Source organism: Gavialis gangeticus, unplaced genomic scaffold (genome assembly GCF_001723915.1).
Source record: "Gavialis gangeticus isolate Ggan-Ray unplaced genomic scaffold, GavGan_comp1, whole genome shotgun sequence".
NCBI lineage: Eukaryota > Metazoa > Chordata > Crocodylia > Gavialidae > Gavialis > Gavialis gangeticus.
Genome location: NW_017729030.1, coordinates 45,046,528 through 45,065,934, shown reverse-complemented (window position 1 = coordinate 45,065,934; position 19,407 = coordinate 45,046,528). Strand labels below are relative to the sequence as shown.

Here is a 19,407-nt window from a genome sequence, read left to right as displayed (position 1 = left end):
CCGTCTCCCAAATCTGTTGCTTTCAACATCAAGGTGTGGCAGGAAAGTGTCACATTGGCTTCTGGGTGGCCAGGTCTGGGCCCACTTGGGAATTGAGGTCCTGACCAGGGTCAGGAGGAGAAGTAGAATTCGGCAACAAGCTGGGTCAGGAAGTTAGAAGGCAAGTCTGAGAGCAGAGTCTAGGAACAAGCTAAGTTGGAAAGCCAGGAGATCAGAGTCGGAGAGCAAGCCAGAGGGAATAGCAAAGCACTCTGGGATATAGTTGAGTTCTGTTGCCCTGATACTGCCTGTTCCTGCACAAGAGCTTTTACGGGGGAAGTAGACAGTCAGCTGACCCAGATCAGAGACTATGGTGACAGGGAGTGGGAGGAGAGCTAGGCCCTGGTGGAGGCACCAGGCCAGCCTTGTCTGTAGAGGTTAGCTGTAGGGTGGCAGGCCAGGATGAGCGCCCATGCTGGCTCAGCCAGGTCCCCTAGTTTGGTGCTGTGGTCTGACAGTGAGATGGGAGAGTGTACTAGGATGCCAGGGGAAAAGAAGCAAGTCACCAAGATCCACTGTTATCTCAAGGAACTCCAAAGCCTGCTACAGTATTGGGAAGAGAGAAGGCAAAAAGGAACCTTAAGATTTTGGGGGGGGGGGGGTCAGCAGTTGCTACCACTTCATATTTATGAGGAGGACTGTAATTGCAAAAAACCTTGGTATCACAAGAACTAGCCACACAGGTCAGGTGGTTGTTGCCCAGGATGGACATGCTTTGTGACAAAATAGCCAACACCTCTAAATTCCAACAGGGATCAAACTGAAGGACACTGAATGAGCCATTTTCTTGAGAAGGTCTCAGACCAGGCAACAACCACAGCAGGTTGAGACAGCTGAGCACCAGGACATAGTACAACCAGAACTAAGATATTTAAGAAATTACAGAATCTCCTTCATTGAAGATTTTCAGCGAGAGGCTAGATAGAAATCTGTCTGGTTTGTTTTAGGAATAGCACATCCTGCAAGATCCTTCCAGCCCTATGATTTTATAACGCATTGTTGTATGCCTGCAATTGTTCTCCTATTTTGGGGGAAGATCTTGGGTCTTGTTGCAGAGCAAGGTACCTCATGCCAATTGTTTACATGTATTAATTATGTTATGCTAATATTGATGGAGATGATGGTTATGCTAACTGGGCAGAAGCTGTGGGCTCTTAGAGGCTCTGTGAAGATCCTTTTGGAACCAGTTTCTGTGTTATATGGAGGCTCATTTTACAAATTGCTGATCAGAGTTAAGGCTGTAATGATAAAAGTTATCATTTACAAACATTCCCTAATTTAGAAATGTTGGGAATTTGGAAATGGTCCCTCAGTTAGGGAGTGTTAGTGAAAGAGAGTGTCTGAAGAGGTTTGCCTAGTGCTTCACAATTAAAGTTTGTTGTTCACTTCTCATTAATGTATTTCTGTGTTTATTGAACTTGATAATCACTACATGGCATCAGAAGTGGTAAATGAGTGGTAAACTCAAATTCTTTTAAGTTCTGAAAAAGAATGTGGAAATAGAGAAAATGTGGAAATATGGAAGGACAAAGGCCTCTCTAGGTGAGCTGCACTAAATAAATAAAAGGACAGTTAGTCATGGAAGTGTGGCAACCTCCACCTGCCATTCAGATTTTGCATAATATAACAAAGAACTGGTGGGTGTTCAGACAAAGGTTTGCATGGTAACTTGTAACCAGAAGAGAAAGATGATGAAGTAAAATAATGTATCTTCTTCATATTGTAAGAGATGAAGACTTGGCTGTATGCAACACCTTTACTTTTGCGGACGGCCAAATAGTTGACTGTTATTCTGTACAAATTTGAGGAGTGTTGCATTCCAAAAATGAATGAGACCCTTAAGTTACAGATTTACAATGTGAAAACAAACAGGAGAAAGTCTAGATCAGTATGTTACTGAACTAAAGAGACAGAGTAAAAACCGCTTTTGGGAACTTGACAGAATTTGTATTAGATAGGATTATTTGTGACATTGCAGACACTGCATTAAAAGAAAAATTATTGCGTGAGGGAGACTTGTCCCTAGGAAAGGCTGTCCAAATGTGCAAGGCAGCAAAAACTGTGAAGGCCCAGGCTGCAAAGCTGAGTGCATCAGAAGGGATCATCTATGCATTAGGGCTTGAAAAAATGTGGGCAGAAGAAGCCACCTCACAGGGTGGATTTTCGACTGGCAAGAAGCTTCTTCACAGGGTGAAATTTTCCATTGATAAGGAGACCTCTAAAAGAGAGAGAGCTTACAAGCAGTCATGCAGGAGGTGCGAAAGGCCACCTGGCCCCAAACACTGGGCTGCATTTGGAAAGCTGTGTTCTAATTGTGACAAGAGGAGCCATTTTGGTAAATGCCACAGGTCTAAAACACAAATTTCAAGTGCACACAGTTGAGCTGGAAGAGGAGTTTTTGTAGATATAGTAGAATAAAGTAAAACCATGACAGAGACTGGATTTTTCCAGTGGAAATGTGAGGAACAATGGTTTCATTTAAATTGGAGATCATATTAATATGTTATCAGAGTATGAATATAGAAAATAGAAGTTCAGACTAAAACTGAGTCCAACAAACATCAAAATAACTGGCTATTTAGGAGCAAATATACCAGTGAAATGGAGGTGCATTGCTAGTATCTAATATAAAAGTAAAGTATATAAACTCCCATTTATTGTAGTAGTCAGGAAGGTGACGACAACTTTAGAACTGGCAGCCTGTGAGAAAGTGAATCTAGTTAAGTCAGCCATTATAAGGATCTCAAGTCTTTCAAGATTTGGAGAAAAAGCTTCCCACCAAAAAAAAAAAAATTGGAAACTAAGTTGGAGGAAAGTGAAACCATCACTTTTCTCCAAATTTATTGGTTGGAGGAGTATGAAACTAGATTTGCTAAAGGTTTTGCAAGTGGAAGGGGAAAGCCCTCTGTGGTTGCAGATGTGCACCCCAAGTCTGCGTGGCACAGTTTAGTAGGTGTGCCAGCACCTGACGCTCTTTTCTTGCTGCTGCCACTGGGTTGGGATGCCACATGCAAGTGGAAGGGGGACTCCCTATGGGAGTTCCTCCCGCCAGGCTTTGCAGACACACATGCCCCACTCATGGCAGGGCACCTGGGATCCCTTTTTCTCAGGACTGGGCCCTTGAAGGGGAGGGGCAGGGTATTGACCATGGGAAGCAATAACCTGAGTGAGGTCTGCTTAGATATCTGTGAAGCAGATCAGCTAGTCTGTGACATATAGTGGCACAGCTGATCACACTCCACAGAGGGCCTCTGTTTCCGGCCTGAGGGAGAAGGGGAAGGAAGACAGAGGTTCTGCCAGTGGGTTCAAATGTCTAAGTCAGACTTTTCAAATGATGTGTCACAGCACCCTGGGGTACCATGGGATGTCTCAATACTAGCACCATTAGATGTACAAACACATATACATTATTCACATGATAAACCCAGAGATTTCAGATAGGAAACCAAAGTAGTAGAAACATTCTGACCTGCTGTGATCTTTCTGAATTCTTTGAAAAAGAAGAATTGTTCTGGTATTTTTCTGTAGTCAGAAAATGAATGAAAGTTAAGAGCTAGCATTTTCCAAGGGGTGCCTTGAGTCTAAAGGTTGGGAATCACTAGTCTTGGCAACCAGGCTGCAAGGTACCACTGTCTAAGAACTAAGTCATATATGGGGTTTTTGTTATGCAAGTGTACTTGAGACATCCTTGTACAAGTTTGGCCCCGTCTTCCTTCTTTGGCAGTCACAATCGAGGATGATTGTTTTCCATGATTGTCTTATCTGTGGGTCAAAAATGGCTGATGAGGCTGATCTGGGATTGACAGACTCTGTTGCAACTTGGGCACATGTTTTCACATGGGTGTGGGGCTCTGGATTCTTGATTCTGTCTGTGATGCACTGTTTCTGCCACTGCCACTTTTCTGTCTCCTGTGGTCATTGTAAATTTTCAAAGTAAGATCCTTCCTCCATTTGGGGTGGTCCTGGGTGATTAGTCTCCCACAAGTTGATGTCAGTGTTGCATTTTTTCCAAGTTGGCCCTGAGGATGTCCTTTAAGCTCTTTCTCGACCCCCTTCTTGAATGTACGACGTGATTGAGCTGGGAGACTAAAACTTGCTTTAGGGGTTTGGAATTGGACATCTGAATGATATGACTGGCTTAGTGAAGCTGATGTCAGGTGATCATTGCGACAATGCTGTAGTATTTGCTTGTGAGAGGACACTAATGTTGGTGCATCTGTCTTCCCACTGGATTTGAAGGATCTTCTCCAGGCAGCATTAATGGTACTTTTCCAATTACTTGAGGGTCTGCCATACATAGTCCATGTCTTAATGCCATACAGTAAGGTGGGGATCACAAATGCTTGATAAACTATGAGCTTGTTTTTTGATCTTATGTCACGATCTTTGAACTCCCCTTTCTTCAGGTGTCTGAAGGCTGCACTTGCGCATTTGAGGTGATGTTGGATTTCTTCGTTGTTGTCAGCCTAATACACAACATTCTTCAGTCCCACTGTATCTGAATTACTGGAGCTGGGAACTGCTCTTTAAGAGCTTATTGATGCAGGACTGTCGTCTTCTGAATGTTAAGAGTCAGTCCCACTTTCTTGTATGTCTTGGTTAAGACGCTGATGATTGCCATGCAATTGTGGCCCCATCATTTAGAATAATAAATAATTTTTCTTAGAACTTGCTGCATTTTTCAGTAGAAGATCTTGAAGTGCTATATAAAGAGAGGCAATTATTGTCATCTCTTTCTTATGGATGGGGAAACAGGTACAGGTCAGCGGTTGGGCTGGAAAGAAAGTCTAAGTCATGCCTCCCAAGTAGGCAAGTGGGACTGGGATGTTATCTCTAGCTGGAAAATCAGTCGACTGCTTTTCAAAGGCTGTATGTTTTGTGGGTGTTGCATTGCTGCTGTTTAGTATTTTTGCAATTGATGTATTGTATAAACGTTTGTGTGGTCTCCCTTGTTTCTAGAATAGATGTGGCATTGATTTAATTACGTTTGCAGAAATGAAGAAGGTGAATGGTGTGTATAAGTAGTTGCTGATGTTAAAAGAAACATTCTTATGCTGCAATATTTAATGAGAGAGCACCAAGTTATGTATCATGTTACATTCATTTCAAATACCTTTAGGCACTTTTCATGAGCTTCTCTGGGGACCTAAATGGAGATTATAATGGTAACTTATATAAGTTTATTCTCAGCATTGCAACATAAAAAAGACACTGAAGATAAAATTTTAAATTAAATTCTTTATCTTTGATTGAAAATTTAACTTTCAAAGGAAGATTAACACAGCATCATCAGTAACCAAGGGATGATTTCATCACTACTAATTTGAACATGAAATGCATCAGCATATAGAATTCATTCAGCTTTGTGAATTAAAAGTCTCTGATGTCTGTATTAGAAATATCCTGCAGATATAATTTACGTATCAAAGCTTCCATTCTACTTTTGTTACAGCATATGGTGGTTAGTCGTGATGGTGCTTTATATTTTAGAGGGACATCGGCTCATTGATATTCCCAACCATTTTCCACTGCTGAGGTAGCAGTTCAGAATTACTGTTTGCCAATGTGGTATGAAAAGAGAGAAACCCTTTAGCCACTTTGAACTTTTTATTTTTTGTGTATTGCCATAAAAAATCACTTTAAAATAACCTCTGGAAAAGGGTAGCTTTTACATAAACATAGAAGCTGCATACTTTTCCCAATAAATACTTCAAAGAATTTTTTAACTTAATGCATAAGCATTTATATTTACAACTCTCATTACTGGGAATAGAGCAGGGTAATGCCTAGTATACTTCAACACTTTTCCTGTCATTTTTCCATGGTTAGCATGGTTTAATAAAAGCTTTGTATGATAATTGGATTGACAGTTAATGCTAAGTGGAAACATATTTTAAACTCAAGTTTTTTCTTGGTAGTTTAAAAAACTTTCACATTTTAAACTTCCACCTTTTCAGTGACAGGTATGTTTTCTAGAGACATTGTAGAGTTTTCTGGTGACTCATTTCACCTTATGAAAATAATTTTCTGATGAAGTAAAGCACCATCCAGGTTATTCTCTATATTTTTCTCTCTTCCCCCTGTCTCTTTCCAGGAATTTCCCAAAATATCTATGTAAGGGAACAATGTTGAGATAAAAATCAAATACGTATTTTAAAATGAAAATGCCATTTTAGGTTTAAATGACCTGTCAGCATCCCTTTTAATTTTAGGAACCAGAGTATTAAAGAAGAAAATTGCCAGCTGTTGCTTTAACCTGATGTGGAGAAGATAGTTGTTGTCAGTTTTTTCCTTGCCAGTAAATTTGTTGTTCTCTATGTTGCCTTCAAGTAAAAGCACCAAAAGAACCTTGTGTGTACCTTCAATAGAAGGGATGCAGGAAAAAATAGTCTCTCCTGTGCCTAAAGTGGTGTCTCTCTTTCTGTGTGTGCGACTCCTGTATAGGATAACAGTTTTGTTGTTCAGGTTCCTTGTATTCTTTATTTGAAATACAGGAATCCTCTGGGACTATAACCCTTTTCTATTTAATACTTGCTTCTGTGGGAGAAAGTCTGTTCAGATCAGGTTTCAGTAAAAGAATTCCTGACAAGCAGAATCCTGATCAGAAGAGACTTAGACATGTCAGCTTTGTAATAATATTTGGTGTTACCGCAACAAGCTCTCCCTACTTTTCATTACCATGGACTGAGGCCTGCAAACAAAAACAGGAAAAAATATGGGTGGAGTTAAGCTGTTTAACAGGGAAGCCAGCTATTTGTTAGTGAAATACATCTGCATTTAAAAGTATGTTTAACTTAAGGTAGCCACAGGGCAGCATTAGCTGTCAGTTACTGGAAGGTGGAAGGTTTCAGAGTTTCTATTTACTGGTCACGTAAGCAAAACACAGGGCCAGTTAGTTCAGGAACTGGCATATTCTGTGTTAGACAGTCTTTTAAAGACAAAACCTCTTCCTGAATATATGCATGCTTATTTTTGGCTGAGCAGGGCAGCCTGACTCTGATACTAATACATCAGGGTGGTAAAGGTGTTTGTTTTTTAATGAAATATTTAACCCAACAAGGCATTTTCTGAAATTATTTCCTCGTTCTCCTTTTCTAAGTTATTGCTAACACGGGAAATAGAATGGGGAAATAGAAGTGCAAGAATCAGCATGTTTGGGCACAGCCTGCATTTTTTTTCCCATGGCTATGAAAATACTTTAAAACGATTATTGGTGAACATGTCTGAAAAATAGTCCTAAAGACTGAAATCCAAATGCTGCAGGGCAGGTATGGTATGCCTTGTTACAGGTTTCAACAGACTTTGCTAGCTGTACCTTAGCCCTGTTTGGCCTCCATCGCACCACCAGTGTGTATATAGCAGTACTAACTTTTAATGATCACTTCATGGGGTTAGAAGATAGTTCATCTTTGCTACTTTATCAGTCCTTTTTTTTCCCTTCTGGAATTGATTACTTTGATTTTTTTTTTTTAATCAATGGGACAACTATCACCTGAAAGTCAAACTGGAGTCCACATTGCACTGTCTTGTTTGACTTGTCTTTGTGACAAAACAACATATGGGCATATATTTATCCCCTGTACAGTTCTCATGTGCTAGGGACAGACATTCAAAATCCTGAGCTGGAAATTCATAGATGCATAGATTGTTAGGGGCTGGAAGGGACCTTGCAAGATCATCGGGTCCAGCCCCCCTGCACTAGGCAGGAAAGATACCTGGGGTCAGGTGAACCCAGTGAGGTGACCATCCAGTCTCCTCTTGAAGATGTCCAGGGTGGGTGATTGCACCACCTCTGGAGGGAGCTTATTCCACAATCTGGCCACCCTGACTGAAAAAGCTTTTCCTAGTGTTAAGCCTGAAACAGTCTTTCAGGAATTTGTGGCCATTACTCCTGGTTTTCCCCAAGGGTGCCTGATGTAGCAGTAAGCTGCTACCAAGTCCCCTCTCAGCTCTCTCTTTTTTTAGGCTGAAGAGACCCAAGTCTCTCAGCCTTTCCTCATATGGCTTGCCTTGCAAGTCTCTGATTCTATGCGTGGCTCTTCTCTGGACTCTCTCAAGTTTTTTCACGTCCTTGTTGAAGTGTTTCACCCTCCCTCCCTGCACTGCGCTATTTTTTGCTCCCTTTGGCCCCTTGTTCCCCCCCTACCCTGGCCCTGATCAGGTAGCCTTCTCAACCCCCATCCCACAAGCTGCTCTGGGTGCAGCCAATTTTATCAGTGTTTGCCACTGCTGGAACCAAGCAAGTAAGTCTTGGTGGGAGGAGGGGCAGGACAGATGGGGGTGTAGGTTTGCTGGTGGGGAGACCCCACCCATGGGTCATGCCTGCTACCCCACCCCTCAAATGTTGCACTGGCCCTGTCCACCCGACCCACAGGTTGCACCAGCCCCGCCCCCCACAGGTTGTGCCAGGCCCCCCACCCCACCTGTCGGTCTTGCTGGCCTGCCTGCCCCACTTGTGGGTTGTACCTGCCCCCATATCCCCCAGCAGTTCCTCAGTTCCCTCCAGCCTGTTTAGACCCTCACTGCCAACCACCCACCATCCTGACTTACCTGATATTGGACATCCATTTTGATCGGATTTAGCCTTCCCCTAATACTGCCTAGCCCGGAAGGCTAATCAAAATTGGTCTGCACTTGGTATACCATTTGTTGGAGAATGTTGAGTGCTCATTTTCAGTGCTCTAAAATATTTCTTCTCCAGGTTCACAGTATGGACAGATTAGAATTTTGGAAAGGGTTCTTTTTTCTCACTGACTTCATTCAGTCTTTGTAGGTTAGTCCAACCTGGCTAGGCTGAACCAGTTTGTAACTGGACAGACATTCTCTCTGGACTGAGGAAATTCAGGTATATACCTGCAGTGGCTCAGGCTAGAAGCCAGGGCGGGGGGGTATACTAAAACAGCCCTCCCTTCCCTTCTGTAGGGAGCTGAGCTGGGGTGGGGGGGGGCATGGCCAGGCCCTGGAAGGACACACTGATTAGGGAGGTCTGCCTGCACCATCCCAGGCTTTTCCCTGCTGGCTACTCAAGGGGCAGGAGGGTTGCCAGACCCCAGCCCTGGGCTACCGCTCTGAGGCAAGAGGGGTGTGTGCAGTGCATGCAACTGTTGATGATACGGGAGCTTTTCAATATCCCTCTCTACTTCTTTATACTGTCTGTAGCAAACTGATAGGGAGGCAAGCCAGCAGGAAGCTGATAACAGTGTTTATCATCCCATTAGCAAAACAATAGCCTTTCTCCATTAGTTCAAACTCTTCTTAAACAGCTTACCAACTGACCTGTTGTTTAGCTCCAAAAAGCAGAATGGTGGGGTAGGGCAGGGGGAAGCCAGACAGATCCTGCTGTATCTGCAGTCTCTCCCGGAGCTCCAGCCAGGTACCAGAGGGGAGGGGCCAGCCCTGCTGTGGAGCACAGAGCCTCACCCAGCCCAGAGATCGTACTGGGATGCTGAGGGAGTCTGGTTTATCTTCAACCACCAAGGGGTCTGGGACAGACATTGCATAATCCGGTTTGACCCAAATCAGTTGTCTGATACTACATTCAACCAGGCTTATCTCAAACCAGTTTCAGCCATTTTCAAACTGTTTTATGTGCACTGAACATCTGTTCTGTTACAGGTTTAAACCAGTTTCTGATCACTTAAACTGGTTTATGTGTAATGTCTGTCCCTAGCAATGTAGTTAATGCAATCAGCCTTTATAATGCTGAACACAAAGAATATCCCTAAATATGCACAGTATATATTTTCATTAGAGGATGAAGTAAGTAGAACTAAATTGTCCCTTAAATTCTTGGTTATATGTCTGAATAGATATTATTTTTAGGAAAGAACCAAAGTAATACTTTTTGTAATGTTGGGTTGGGCTTTAATTTAAATTAGAAATGTGCAAATCTGAAGTTGATCAAGTTTTTCTATGAACAGTATTGGATCCCTGCAGCTACACTGGGTTTTTGTATACACATATATATATTTACCTCAGTGCATTGGTGGCTGAACTCTGAATCTTATCCATTGCATCTGGTTATTGAGCTTTTGCTCACCCATATAAACTCCTTTGCTTCAAGAAAAAAGGCAAATGCACAACATCTGTTTTGAACTAGGAATCAGTAAGTCAACTGTTTATTTAAGGATTTTGCTTTTCCTTTGATTCACCAAAGGAAAACAGTGAACTCTGAATGAAATATATTGTTGTTAGGAGCGCAAGTGAATACTTTTCTTGGGTAGATGCCACCAAAGTTGAATGTCCTGTACCACAGAGACTATGTAACAGTAGAATAAAAAATACTGTTGTGGTGTTATACAATATTTGTCTAGATAAGTATAAAACTGTCCTAACAGTATTATATGTTCTTCTTAAATCTCATATACTCATTCATAAAAAAAAATTGTCATAATTTTAAAATTATAGTCATACACACAGGGTGAAATCAGTGGCCTCTTTGGAGTGAATGGTGAAAGTTGTATTGACTTCAGAAAGTCCAGAATTTCACCTAGCATTTGTGCCATGTTGTATAAAGCTCTGTAAAGTAACACTGTGCACAATAGAGTATGGCATGCCATTCGTGTTTACCTGTGCCTTAGCTATAAAATATAGAGTATTTCGTTCCCTGTAAATAGAATAATTTGTATGCAGAATATTTCAATATAACTATAATAGCATTGTCACATACACTACTCTTCTTGAGAACTTGATGAAGTTTGATATCCCTTTATGAATCTTTAGATTCAGGGAGTTTCAATTCAACTAAGTATCTCTGACCTGAAACTTGGATTCAAAGCTATGAGTCTGAGAGGAATAGTATTTATTTACTTTTGAGGAAAGCAAAACTACTTGGCAATTAGTGAAACACAAAAGCAAGGAAAAACTAAATGTGACTACTGTATAAAAAGGAGCCCACTCTTTTATCAAAACAAATATGTGTTCATGGTATGAAGCATGACACTCTGCTGTTAAAAAAAAAAAAATACTATTGCAGGAGAGGCAAGGATTCTGTGGGTAAATCTTTTATTAGACCAAATGTATAGTTGGGATAGACTTTGAATACATTTTATTTGCAAGCTTGTCTAAGTCTCTATCCTAACTCTGCTGTTTGTCCAATAAAGAATACCAGCCACAAAAATCCTTCCCTCTCACCTGTTTCCTGGACCATCACAACTACAACATCACAACAGTGCTACCACCATGCCTATTATATTATTTTGCTTAAAAAATTGTTTGCAGCACATGCATAATGTGTAGCTCTTTTTGGACATAAATTTATTGCATTTACAAATTGTTTTCCACATTACATTTAAAAGTATGCAGTGAGAGCATTTGATCTGCAAACTAAAATGTTTTAACATTCACACTGATTTGGAGCCTTTGTAGTAGGTCATGGCAATTGATAGCTAGAGCCACCTATATCTGACTCATGCAGTTGTTATGGTCAGTGATCTGAGAAATGCAAAGATCTTGATACAATAAACCATAATATTTCTGAAATGTGGATTGGAATGAAGGTCTGGGTCTCAGCCTTAGATCGTGTCTGGCCAGAATACATTAAATCATCCATCTCTGAGGTAAAAGTAGATCAGATGCTTGACAGGCAGGCTTTCTTCATTATAACTTACACTATTCCAGGATAAAATTAATCCATGGAAAGTGACGAATAATTATGCACCATTTTAGGTTACACCGGTATATTAGTTGTGCCTCTGCTCTCCTTGTCAGTAACATCCTGGGATGGCTGTTTGCCCAACATTTACCCAAGGCAGACTGGGTCTTCTACCACCTGCTGCCAGGGACCATAATAGCAACTATTATGGGCATCTATTCTAGGAGATGTTGCTGTGTTAACACGGAGTAAAATCTAGGGCAAACTATGCTGTAGTAATCATGTCACGTGTCTGCATCTGAAGTCAATAATTAATAAAACTTATACTCCTCTATTTTCTATTGGTGGTAGAAAATCAAGGCCAGTACTTCCTGTATAGGTGTGACAGCCAACACCTGACCTCTATTGTGGATAAGTATAGTACTTGTTGCTCTTTCTGTATCTGTCCTGGGGAATATAAAATGAAGGCTGCAGTCTCCATGCTGTATATTTGGTATCAGTAAAGCTGAAAATATTCACACTTGGTGTCTAATTAGAGGCATCTCAATATTCATGTTTTAGAACTTAAGTATGTGGTTTGATGGTTGGTACCCACAGTTTTCTCTGATGTCAAACATCAAAAATATTTTTATACTTTAAATGGAAACTGCAGATGCTCAACACCTTACAAAAGCATTTTAAGTGTGAAAAGATGGATTTAGGTGTTTAACCTTAGATACCCCACTTGAAAATGCAACCTAAATTTGCAGGTTTTATGTAGTTTTGGATATTTTAGGCTACTATTAATATGTCTAATTGTTTTTGTTTGTTTAATACCTTCTATGACTTGTTATAGTCAAAATATTCTTTACATTCAGCTCTAAGAGAAATAGTTGCCAACGTTATTAATCGAGTAGATAGGTATTAAATAGCTTTATGTTTTTTCTAAATCAGTAGGTAACTTCTTTTAAAGCAGCATTGATTTCCCCCGCCCAATTTGTTGGCCATGGATATCACGCTAAATGTCACACTGAATTTACAACTCTGTGAAACTGTCTATGCCATGGGATTTTAAATGCCTGGAGACTTTTTTTTTCCTGTGCTGTTCTAATCAAGTGAATGGCTCTTGCTATTGCATGCTTTTCCCTAGGAGAATAAGTGATTTTTATTCTTTTCTTCTTCTTAGAAAATCTGATAATTAAACACTTAGACTTTTATCAGGCAGAACAGCAACAAACTCATGGATTGTAATGAAGTCAGAAGCTCCCACATACAACCTGTTGGCTCCTCACAGAGGAGCTATGTCATGCTAAATTATCTCCACATGCTGATGAGCAGTATTCTGGCAGGGATGGATGAGAGGCTGAGCATAAAGGACAGTTCTAATAGAAGAAATGATGGACACATTCACCTTTGTGAATCCCACTGGTCCCTTTGTCAGAATGCTGTCTGCTGCTGCTGCTAAATCGAATTCTTGTTTAAGGTAGCAGCCCTGAAAGGTACCTGCTGAGCAGCAAAACATGTACTAAAAAAGGATTTCCCATTTCAGCTTGATGTTTCTTCCACCCAGTTTAGCAGTATATTAATTGTTTTCGGAACTGCTACGTAATATGGGTTTAGTGCACTGAATGTGAAACAACGGGTTTCTTTCAAGAAGGGGCGTTTGGTTTTCTGGCAGGAAGACTAGATACATGACAGCTTTTACTATACACAGGATCAATCCTGCCATGATCTCCAGCCCATCCTTTGATATCTGGATCCCTAAAAAGTATATTAATGTTTTCTGAGTGCAGAGTTTCAGAGTGGAGAACCAGATCTTTACCTTGAAGCTGCATCAAAGGCTGACTGCGAATCTTGGGCTGTGGCTCTGGGAGAAGCAAACTCAGAAGGTTTGCACAACAAAATTCAGCAACTCCGGAGGTTGATCATGGAAATCAAAGAGGAGAGAACCTCAGATGAAGCACAACAATTTCTCTCTCCAGTGCAGGCAGACAACCTAGGAGAGTTGCAGTTTACAAGTAAGTGAACGTAAGCTTTATGTCACATTACACTGTAATGCTTTTAAAAACGTTCTACATTCTGTAACTGTTGGAATTAAATTGCAGTTTCAGTTGTTGACTGACAGTCGGCTATAGTAGCAGGAAGAAATGGAAGAGAATTAAAATATTCATGATTAGCTATATTTAGGTTCAGTCAAATAGTCTCCTTGAGGGAAACAAAGGTGTGCTTACAGTGTCAGGTTTTCTTTAATAAATGTTGTTTTTCAAGTTTGAAAACTCTTCATTTGAAAGCGAAAGAATAACCTCTTCCATACCACACATGAACATGCAAACTATGAGATAACAAAACATAACTCTGACAAACTTAGAAAGCAGGAGATACAGTAAAACTGAATATTAGTACTAATGAATTGTTCCTTCTGTGTGGCAAAAACACTGCAGCTTTGAAAATGTCTGGCCATATGTTCAACCCATGTTCATTGTTTTATTCTGGAACCATGCTGTTTTCTAGGAACTGTCATCTTCGGAGGATTTTAGTTGTCCAGTTAGCTAACCCTGTCAGGTATACATTTGGGCTGCGCATAAAAGTCATGTTATAGATGAGTCTGCTGCCAGTGTGAATGGTAGCTTGATTTTGGGTAATTTTTCAGAACACTTGACTGTTAAGAACATTTTTGAAAACCTAATTAGTTCAAAAGGCTTTTAAACTCTAGGATAGTTTTGAATTGTTAACTCTAGTAACGCCACCAATTTGAAACCAGATCATCTATACGTCAAGCTCTTGTGGAGAGGATACAGTTTAAAATTCATAACCTCTCCTCTTCTCCTACCTGCTGCGTGTTTGCGTGCATGCATGTGTACACACACACGCACTCTATAGCTGAAAACCTGCTCTCCTCATCACGTACATGCTTTCTTCTTCAAGTTAGTCTTTTCTGTTGGAGTCTTTTCTTTTGTAATGGCAGTCCGTTGTACAGTAACACTGTCTGAACAGGAGGCAGTTACATAACTGTATCTTCACCAGTGTTGCAGGCATTATCTGGTTATATTCTGAGGAGGCTGAGCAAATTAAATCATGTGTACTTGCACACCTTCCTTTGGTTTCCCTACCTTTTCCCGTTGGCCAGTTTTGCAATTCAGTGGTCCCTCCCATGCACTAATGAGTTAAAAGCATGCTTCCATTTCAAGTACAACAGCGGGCATCAAGATTATTAATAACTCAGAAATGCAGATATGCAAAGGATTATAGGGTACTTGTCCTCAGTACATGAGAGGGAATTAAGTAGCATTTTTTCCTACATGTATAAAAGCACAGGCATTTCTTTTTGCATCACAACTTTGTGCTAAAATCACATAAAGTAACATGTTGTTACTTTTAGTAGCCTAATTGATGGAGTTGGAATAAATATGGTTATTTTTGTTGCAGTCATATATTTTTGTTCAGATTAGGTATTTAAGCATTATACAACATTGTTTAATATACACCAAATACATTACATTATTAAATATTTTACCAAAAACTGCACAGCAATGAAGGTTTTCTCTTTTTTTTTAAATGAATTTTTGTTCACCTAGCGCTGTCTCCTGGGCCTCACAACCCATGGGCGTCCCCCACACTGTGTGCCCGTAACCCTCCCACCGCTGCTGCACTGTATGCCTGTGACCATCCTACTTGCTACACTGAACGCCTAAGCAAGTGCTTACAATGAATGCACTATGTACCCTTGATCACCCCAGCTTCCCACTACCTTGCGCACCTGCATGGGTGCCTCACTACTACACCATATACCTGTGACATTTCCTCCCCTGCTGTACTGTGTGCCTGAGGTTCACCCTCAGCTCCCTGCATTGCCCCACCTTTTGGGAGAGGGTGGGGCCACTGGTTGAACAACCCTGGCCTAGAAAAAACAATTTAAAATTGATCTTCCTAATTACTGAAATAAAACAAAAAACAGGTTTTCTTTCCATGGACAGGCACATTGTGAAACCATTTCTTTACAATGTGATTTCCTTAAAAATATAGTAAGTTCATAGATATATCTAGCAATGGTAAGGGTATGTGTAAAGCAAGGAAAGATATGTATTTAAAAAAGATTCTATTATATATTTATTAGAAATCATATCTTTTCTAATTATTTTTTTTTTTTAAATAATCTTCAAGGTATTCAAAGGATTGCAAATGAGCCAAAGCTGGAATTCAGCATAGGTAAGCCATATTTTTTATTTCAGTTTAGAATTGGAAGGCATGGGGCAGATCATGTTTAAACAACTTGCCCTGCTATGTAAAGGACTCTGTGTTCCTGGATATGAAATATTGGGGCCAGACTTTTAGATGATGTAAATAACTGGAAATCAACTAAGTTAGTTGAGCTATTATTACTTTATGTGAAGTGAAAAACTGATTCACAGTGTTGTATGAAACATTAAAGGTTTTTGGTTAGAGAATTGTAAATCACAGTTCTTAAAAGTATAGGGAGTTCGGATAGAAGTACTTTTAACTTCAGAATAATGTGTACATTTGTTTAAAAGTACAGACTATTATTTTTGTGGGGGAAGGTTAACTGCAATTTCATTTTCAGTGGATTTTATTGCTGCTCTGGTGGATGTACAGTGGAGTAATCTGTTGCTGCAGGTGTTCTGTTAGTTCACGCTTCCCTGTCTATTCAGATGCATATAGTATGATTAGGAACATTCAGTCAGTCAAGCAAGCCAATTGACTGAACATGTTTTGTATTACAAGATAAAGATAAAGTGAAAAAAATGAATACTTCACTTTATTGTGACTGGATATTTGGTAACAATAAATATTTAAATTAAATTACTTTCTACTGTGAAGTCTGGTACATTTCCAACCTTTTTATTTTAACTTCTTTGTCCATATTTTTAGTTATCTTTTTCAATTTTCTAGAACAGAAAATCATTACATATAAAAAGAAAAAGATGTTTTCTTCTGGCTCAATAAAATTAAATTATATTTGTAGCCTAACAGAAGTGTCATTTAGAAAGAAGAATTGTCTGCTTTATAGCTGCGTTTTTAAATCTGAGTAAGATACCTTTTATATTTTTAACTTTCCAGTGATTAAGAGAAAAAGCCATGCAGGCTAGGGACAGACATTCAAAAAGCCTGAGCCTGAATTGATTCAATCTTTGCAGGTTAGTCTAACCTGGCTTGGCTAAATCACTTTGTAACTGCACAGACATCCCAGACATGCAGGCATGTGCCTGCAGTGGCTCAGGCTAGGAGCCAGGGGGCTCTAGAGCAGCCCTTCCCTTTCATAGGGCTGAGCTGAGGGGGGGCATGATTAGCCCCTGCAGGATGCTGTGATTAGCCCAGCAGGGAACTGATAACAGTGTTTATGACCCCTAACTCAATGTTTATCACTGCATTAAGAAAACAACAGAGGGACATTATCAACTACCTGTTGATTCTACCTGTTGACTCAGCATGGACCACAGCCTGCCTGTGGTCTGCTAGCTAATATACAGGCACCTCTCTGCAAGGCAGAGGGGAAGGGGGAATTTCTGCTTATGAGGGAGTGATGAGGGGAAGGTGGGGAACAACTGTAGTATCTACTGGAGCTGCAGCCAGGGAGCAGAGGTGAGGGGCCAGCCCTGCTATGGAGAACAGAGCCTTGATGATGGGGATTGTCAGGGAATTGAATGGTAGGGAGCAGGTGGCCAAGGGGGGCAAGTAGATGCAGTAACAGAAAATGAGGGAAGGGGGGCAGATTTTGGGGAAGCAGGCACTGTGGGATCAAATTGAGGAGGTAGACACCCTACCCCCTGTGCTGCTTGCCTATCTGCCTCTGCCTTCCCTACTGTAGCAGCAAGGGGAACAAAATTTAAAAATACCTTCCAATTATTATATTCTATGCATCAAAAATTATAACAGTTTTATAATTTTCCATGTATAGATTCTAATTATTGGGGAGAAGGTGCCTTAAATCCAGATACTTCTTGGAATCGGATAAATACTGTGTTTAGAAGATATTATATATAAGCTAACTTCTATATTGTTATACTTTTATGTTCATATCATGAAACAAAATGCATTTGGCAGAGTGTAGGTATACAAGGAAGAAATATTAATACTACATGCTAGTTGATATATATCTATTACAATAAACGGACATGTATAATAATATGATCAAACATTTTAAAATACTTATGACATTTTTCACTAATCTTTGTACTAGCCTATGCAGATTGTGAGAAACATATTTTCTGATGCTAATTCCTCATATCTTCTAAGTCTGTTTTGCCCCATTTCACCAACAATTTTCAGTGACATAACAGAATGCTTCAATGGTATAGAGCAGGGGTGGTTAACCTCTGTCCTAAAGGCTAAATGCAGCCAGTGGAGCCTTGATATCTGGCCTGCAGGGCTCCCCTGGAATCAGAGGAGCCCTGGAATCAAAATTTGGTGGTGGGGGAGCAGTGGCCATGACTATGGCCAACCTCTCTGCCCTGCATGCTGGCCTGTGCCCCTTTGCCCCCATGGGACCAGGTCACCTCTTCCCTCGGATCTAGATTGAGGCTGGGCCATACCCCCTCCCCCTGGGGGGTCAAGTTGGTGCCCAGTCATACCTTCTTCTCCCTGCCCCTTCCCCCCCTGCATTGCCAGGTTGAGGCTGGGCCATGCCCCCTTTCCCCCTGCAGGATCAAGCCACACCTCTTTCCCCTAAGGGGCTGGCTTGCAGCTGTGCTGCCCCCCATGCCCCTCCACAAAGCCAAATGGTGCCCACCATGCCTGCCCTAGGCTCTGGATCAGGACTACTGGTCGTATCTGGCCAGGATGGATTGGGCACTGTCCATCTGGCCCGCGGGGGTGGAGAAAATGTTGAACACAACTGATATAGAGCCATTAACTCAGTTGATGTCAAACTGACTTTCCTTTCTCCCCTTCTTTTCACTTTTTCAACTCTTTTCTTTGCCCTTCTCCCTAGGTAATTTCATACTTACTGAGTGCTACCCCCCCCCCAAAGATTTCAAATAATAAAAATTGACCAAAAAGTCATGACACAAATGTAATGCTTGTATACTAGCAATCTGCTTATATACTGACCCAGTCTACAATCAGATTTATAGCCAATAAAAGCATTTTTACCATAGTACAAGGGTGTCACACTCACCATGCTCCCCTGCCCCCTACCTTGGGCCATGCACAGACTCCTTGTGGACTTGATTCAGAAGCGGCAGCAGAATTGAGTGGCAGCTGCAGTGCAGCAAGCAGCTATGGTGAGGGTAAATTCAGCCATCACTCACCCCACCCTCCCTGATTTCCCCCACCTTCCACCCACAGTCCCATTTACTCCAAATGGGATCTATGCCCTGGATTTAGGGAGTAGGCCCAAACCCTTGTGGCCCCACCTCCAAATTTCCAGCTCCTCTACCAGCCCTGGGTGCTACATAATGCAGCTCTGCAAGCCTGCACTTGTATAACGGACACTTCTGCACTAGTATAATTGCATCTGACATTCCTGCACTAGTATATTTGCATCTGTTTTATGGGGTGGGTTCCAATGTAGCTATGCTGGTTTCAAAATGAAAGTATAAATATAAATATATCAGTGCAAATCATTTGCCTGTCTTGTCTACTTGGACTTTACACTGTTCTGTACAGGGACAGCCTCTTGTGGCTTTGTACAGTGTCTAGCATTATGAGTAGGGAACTATTCAAGTTTCAGTTTCATGGAAACTGCAGATTTTGCAGACAATGTCCAAAAACAACAACAAAAAAACCCTAAAAGTAAAATGCTGGCTCCCCGGTGGGAGCCAGCAGTCTTCATGGCTGCT

At 41.0% G+C, this 19,407-nt stretch overlaps 1 protein-coding gene across 2 annotated transcripts in view; it reads left to right on the top strand.

The window, feature by feature from the left end:
• The first annotated feature begins 13,445 nt into the window (after nt 1-13,445).
• INPP4B (inositol polyphosphate-4-phosphatase type II B) overlaps nt 13,446-19,407 on the top strand; it is a 437,109-nt gene continuing 431,147 nt past the window's right edge. For both annotated transcript variants that reach the window (XM_019522133.1, XM_019522134.1), the window contains exons 1-2: nt 13,446-13,629; nt 15,773-15,817. In XM_019522133.1, the coding sequence (XP_019377678.1) occupies nt 13,539-13,629; nt 15,773-15,817 (136 nt within the window). In that variant the 5' untranslated portion in view covers nt 13,446-13,538. The remainder of the gene's footprint in view (nt 13,630-15,772; nt 15,818-19,407) is intronic.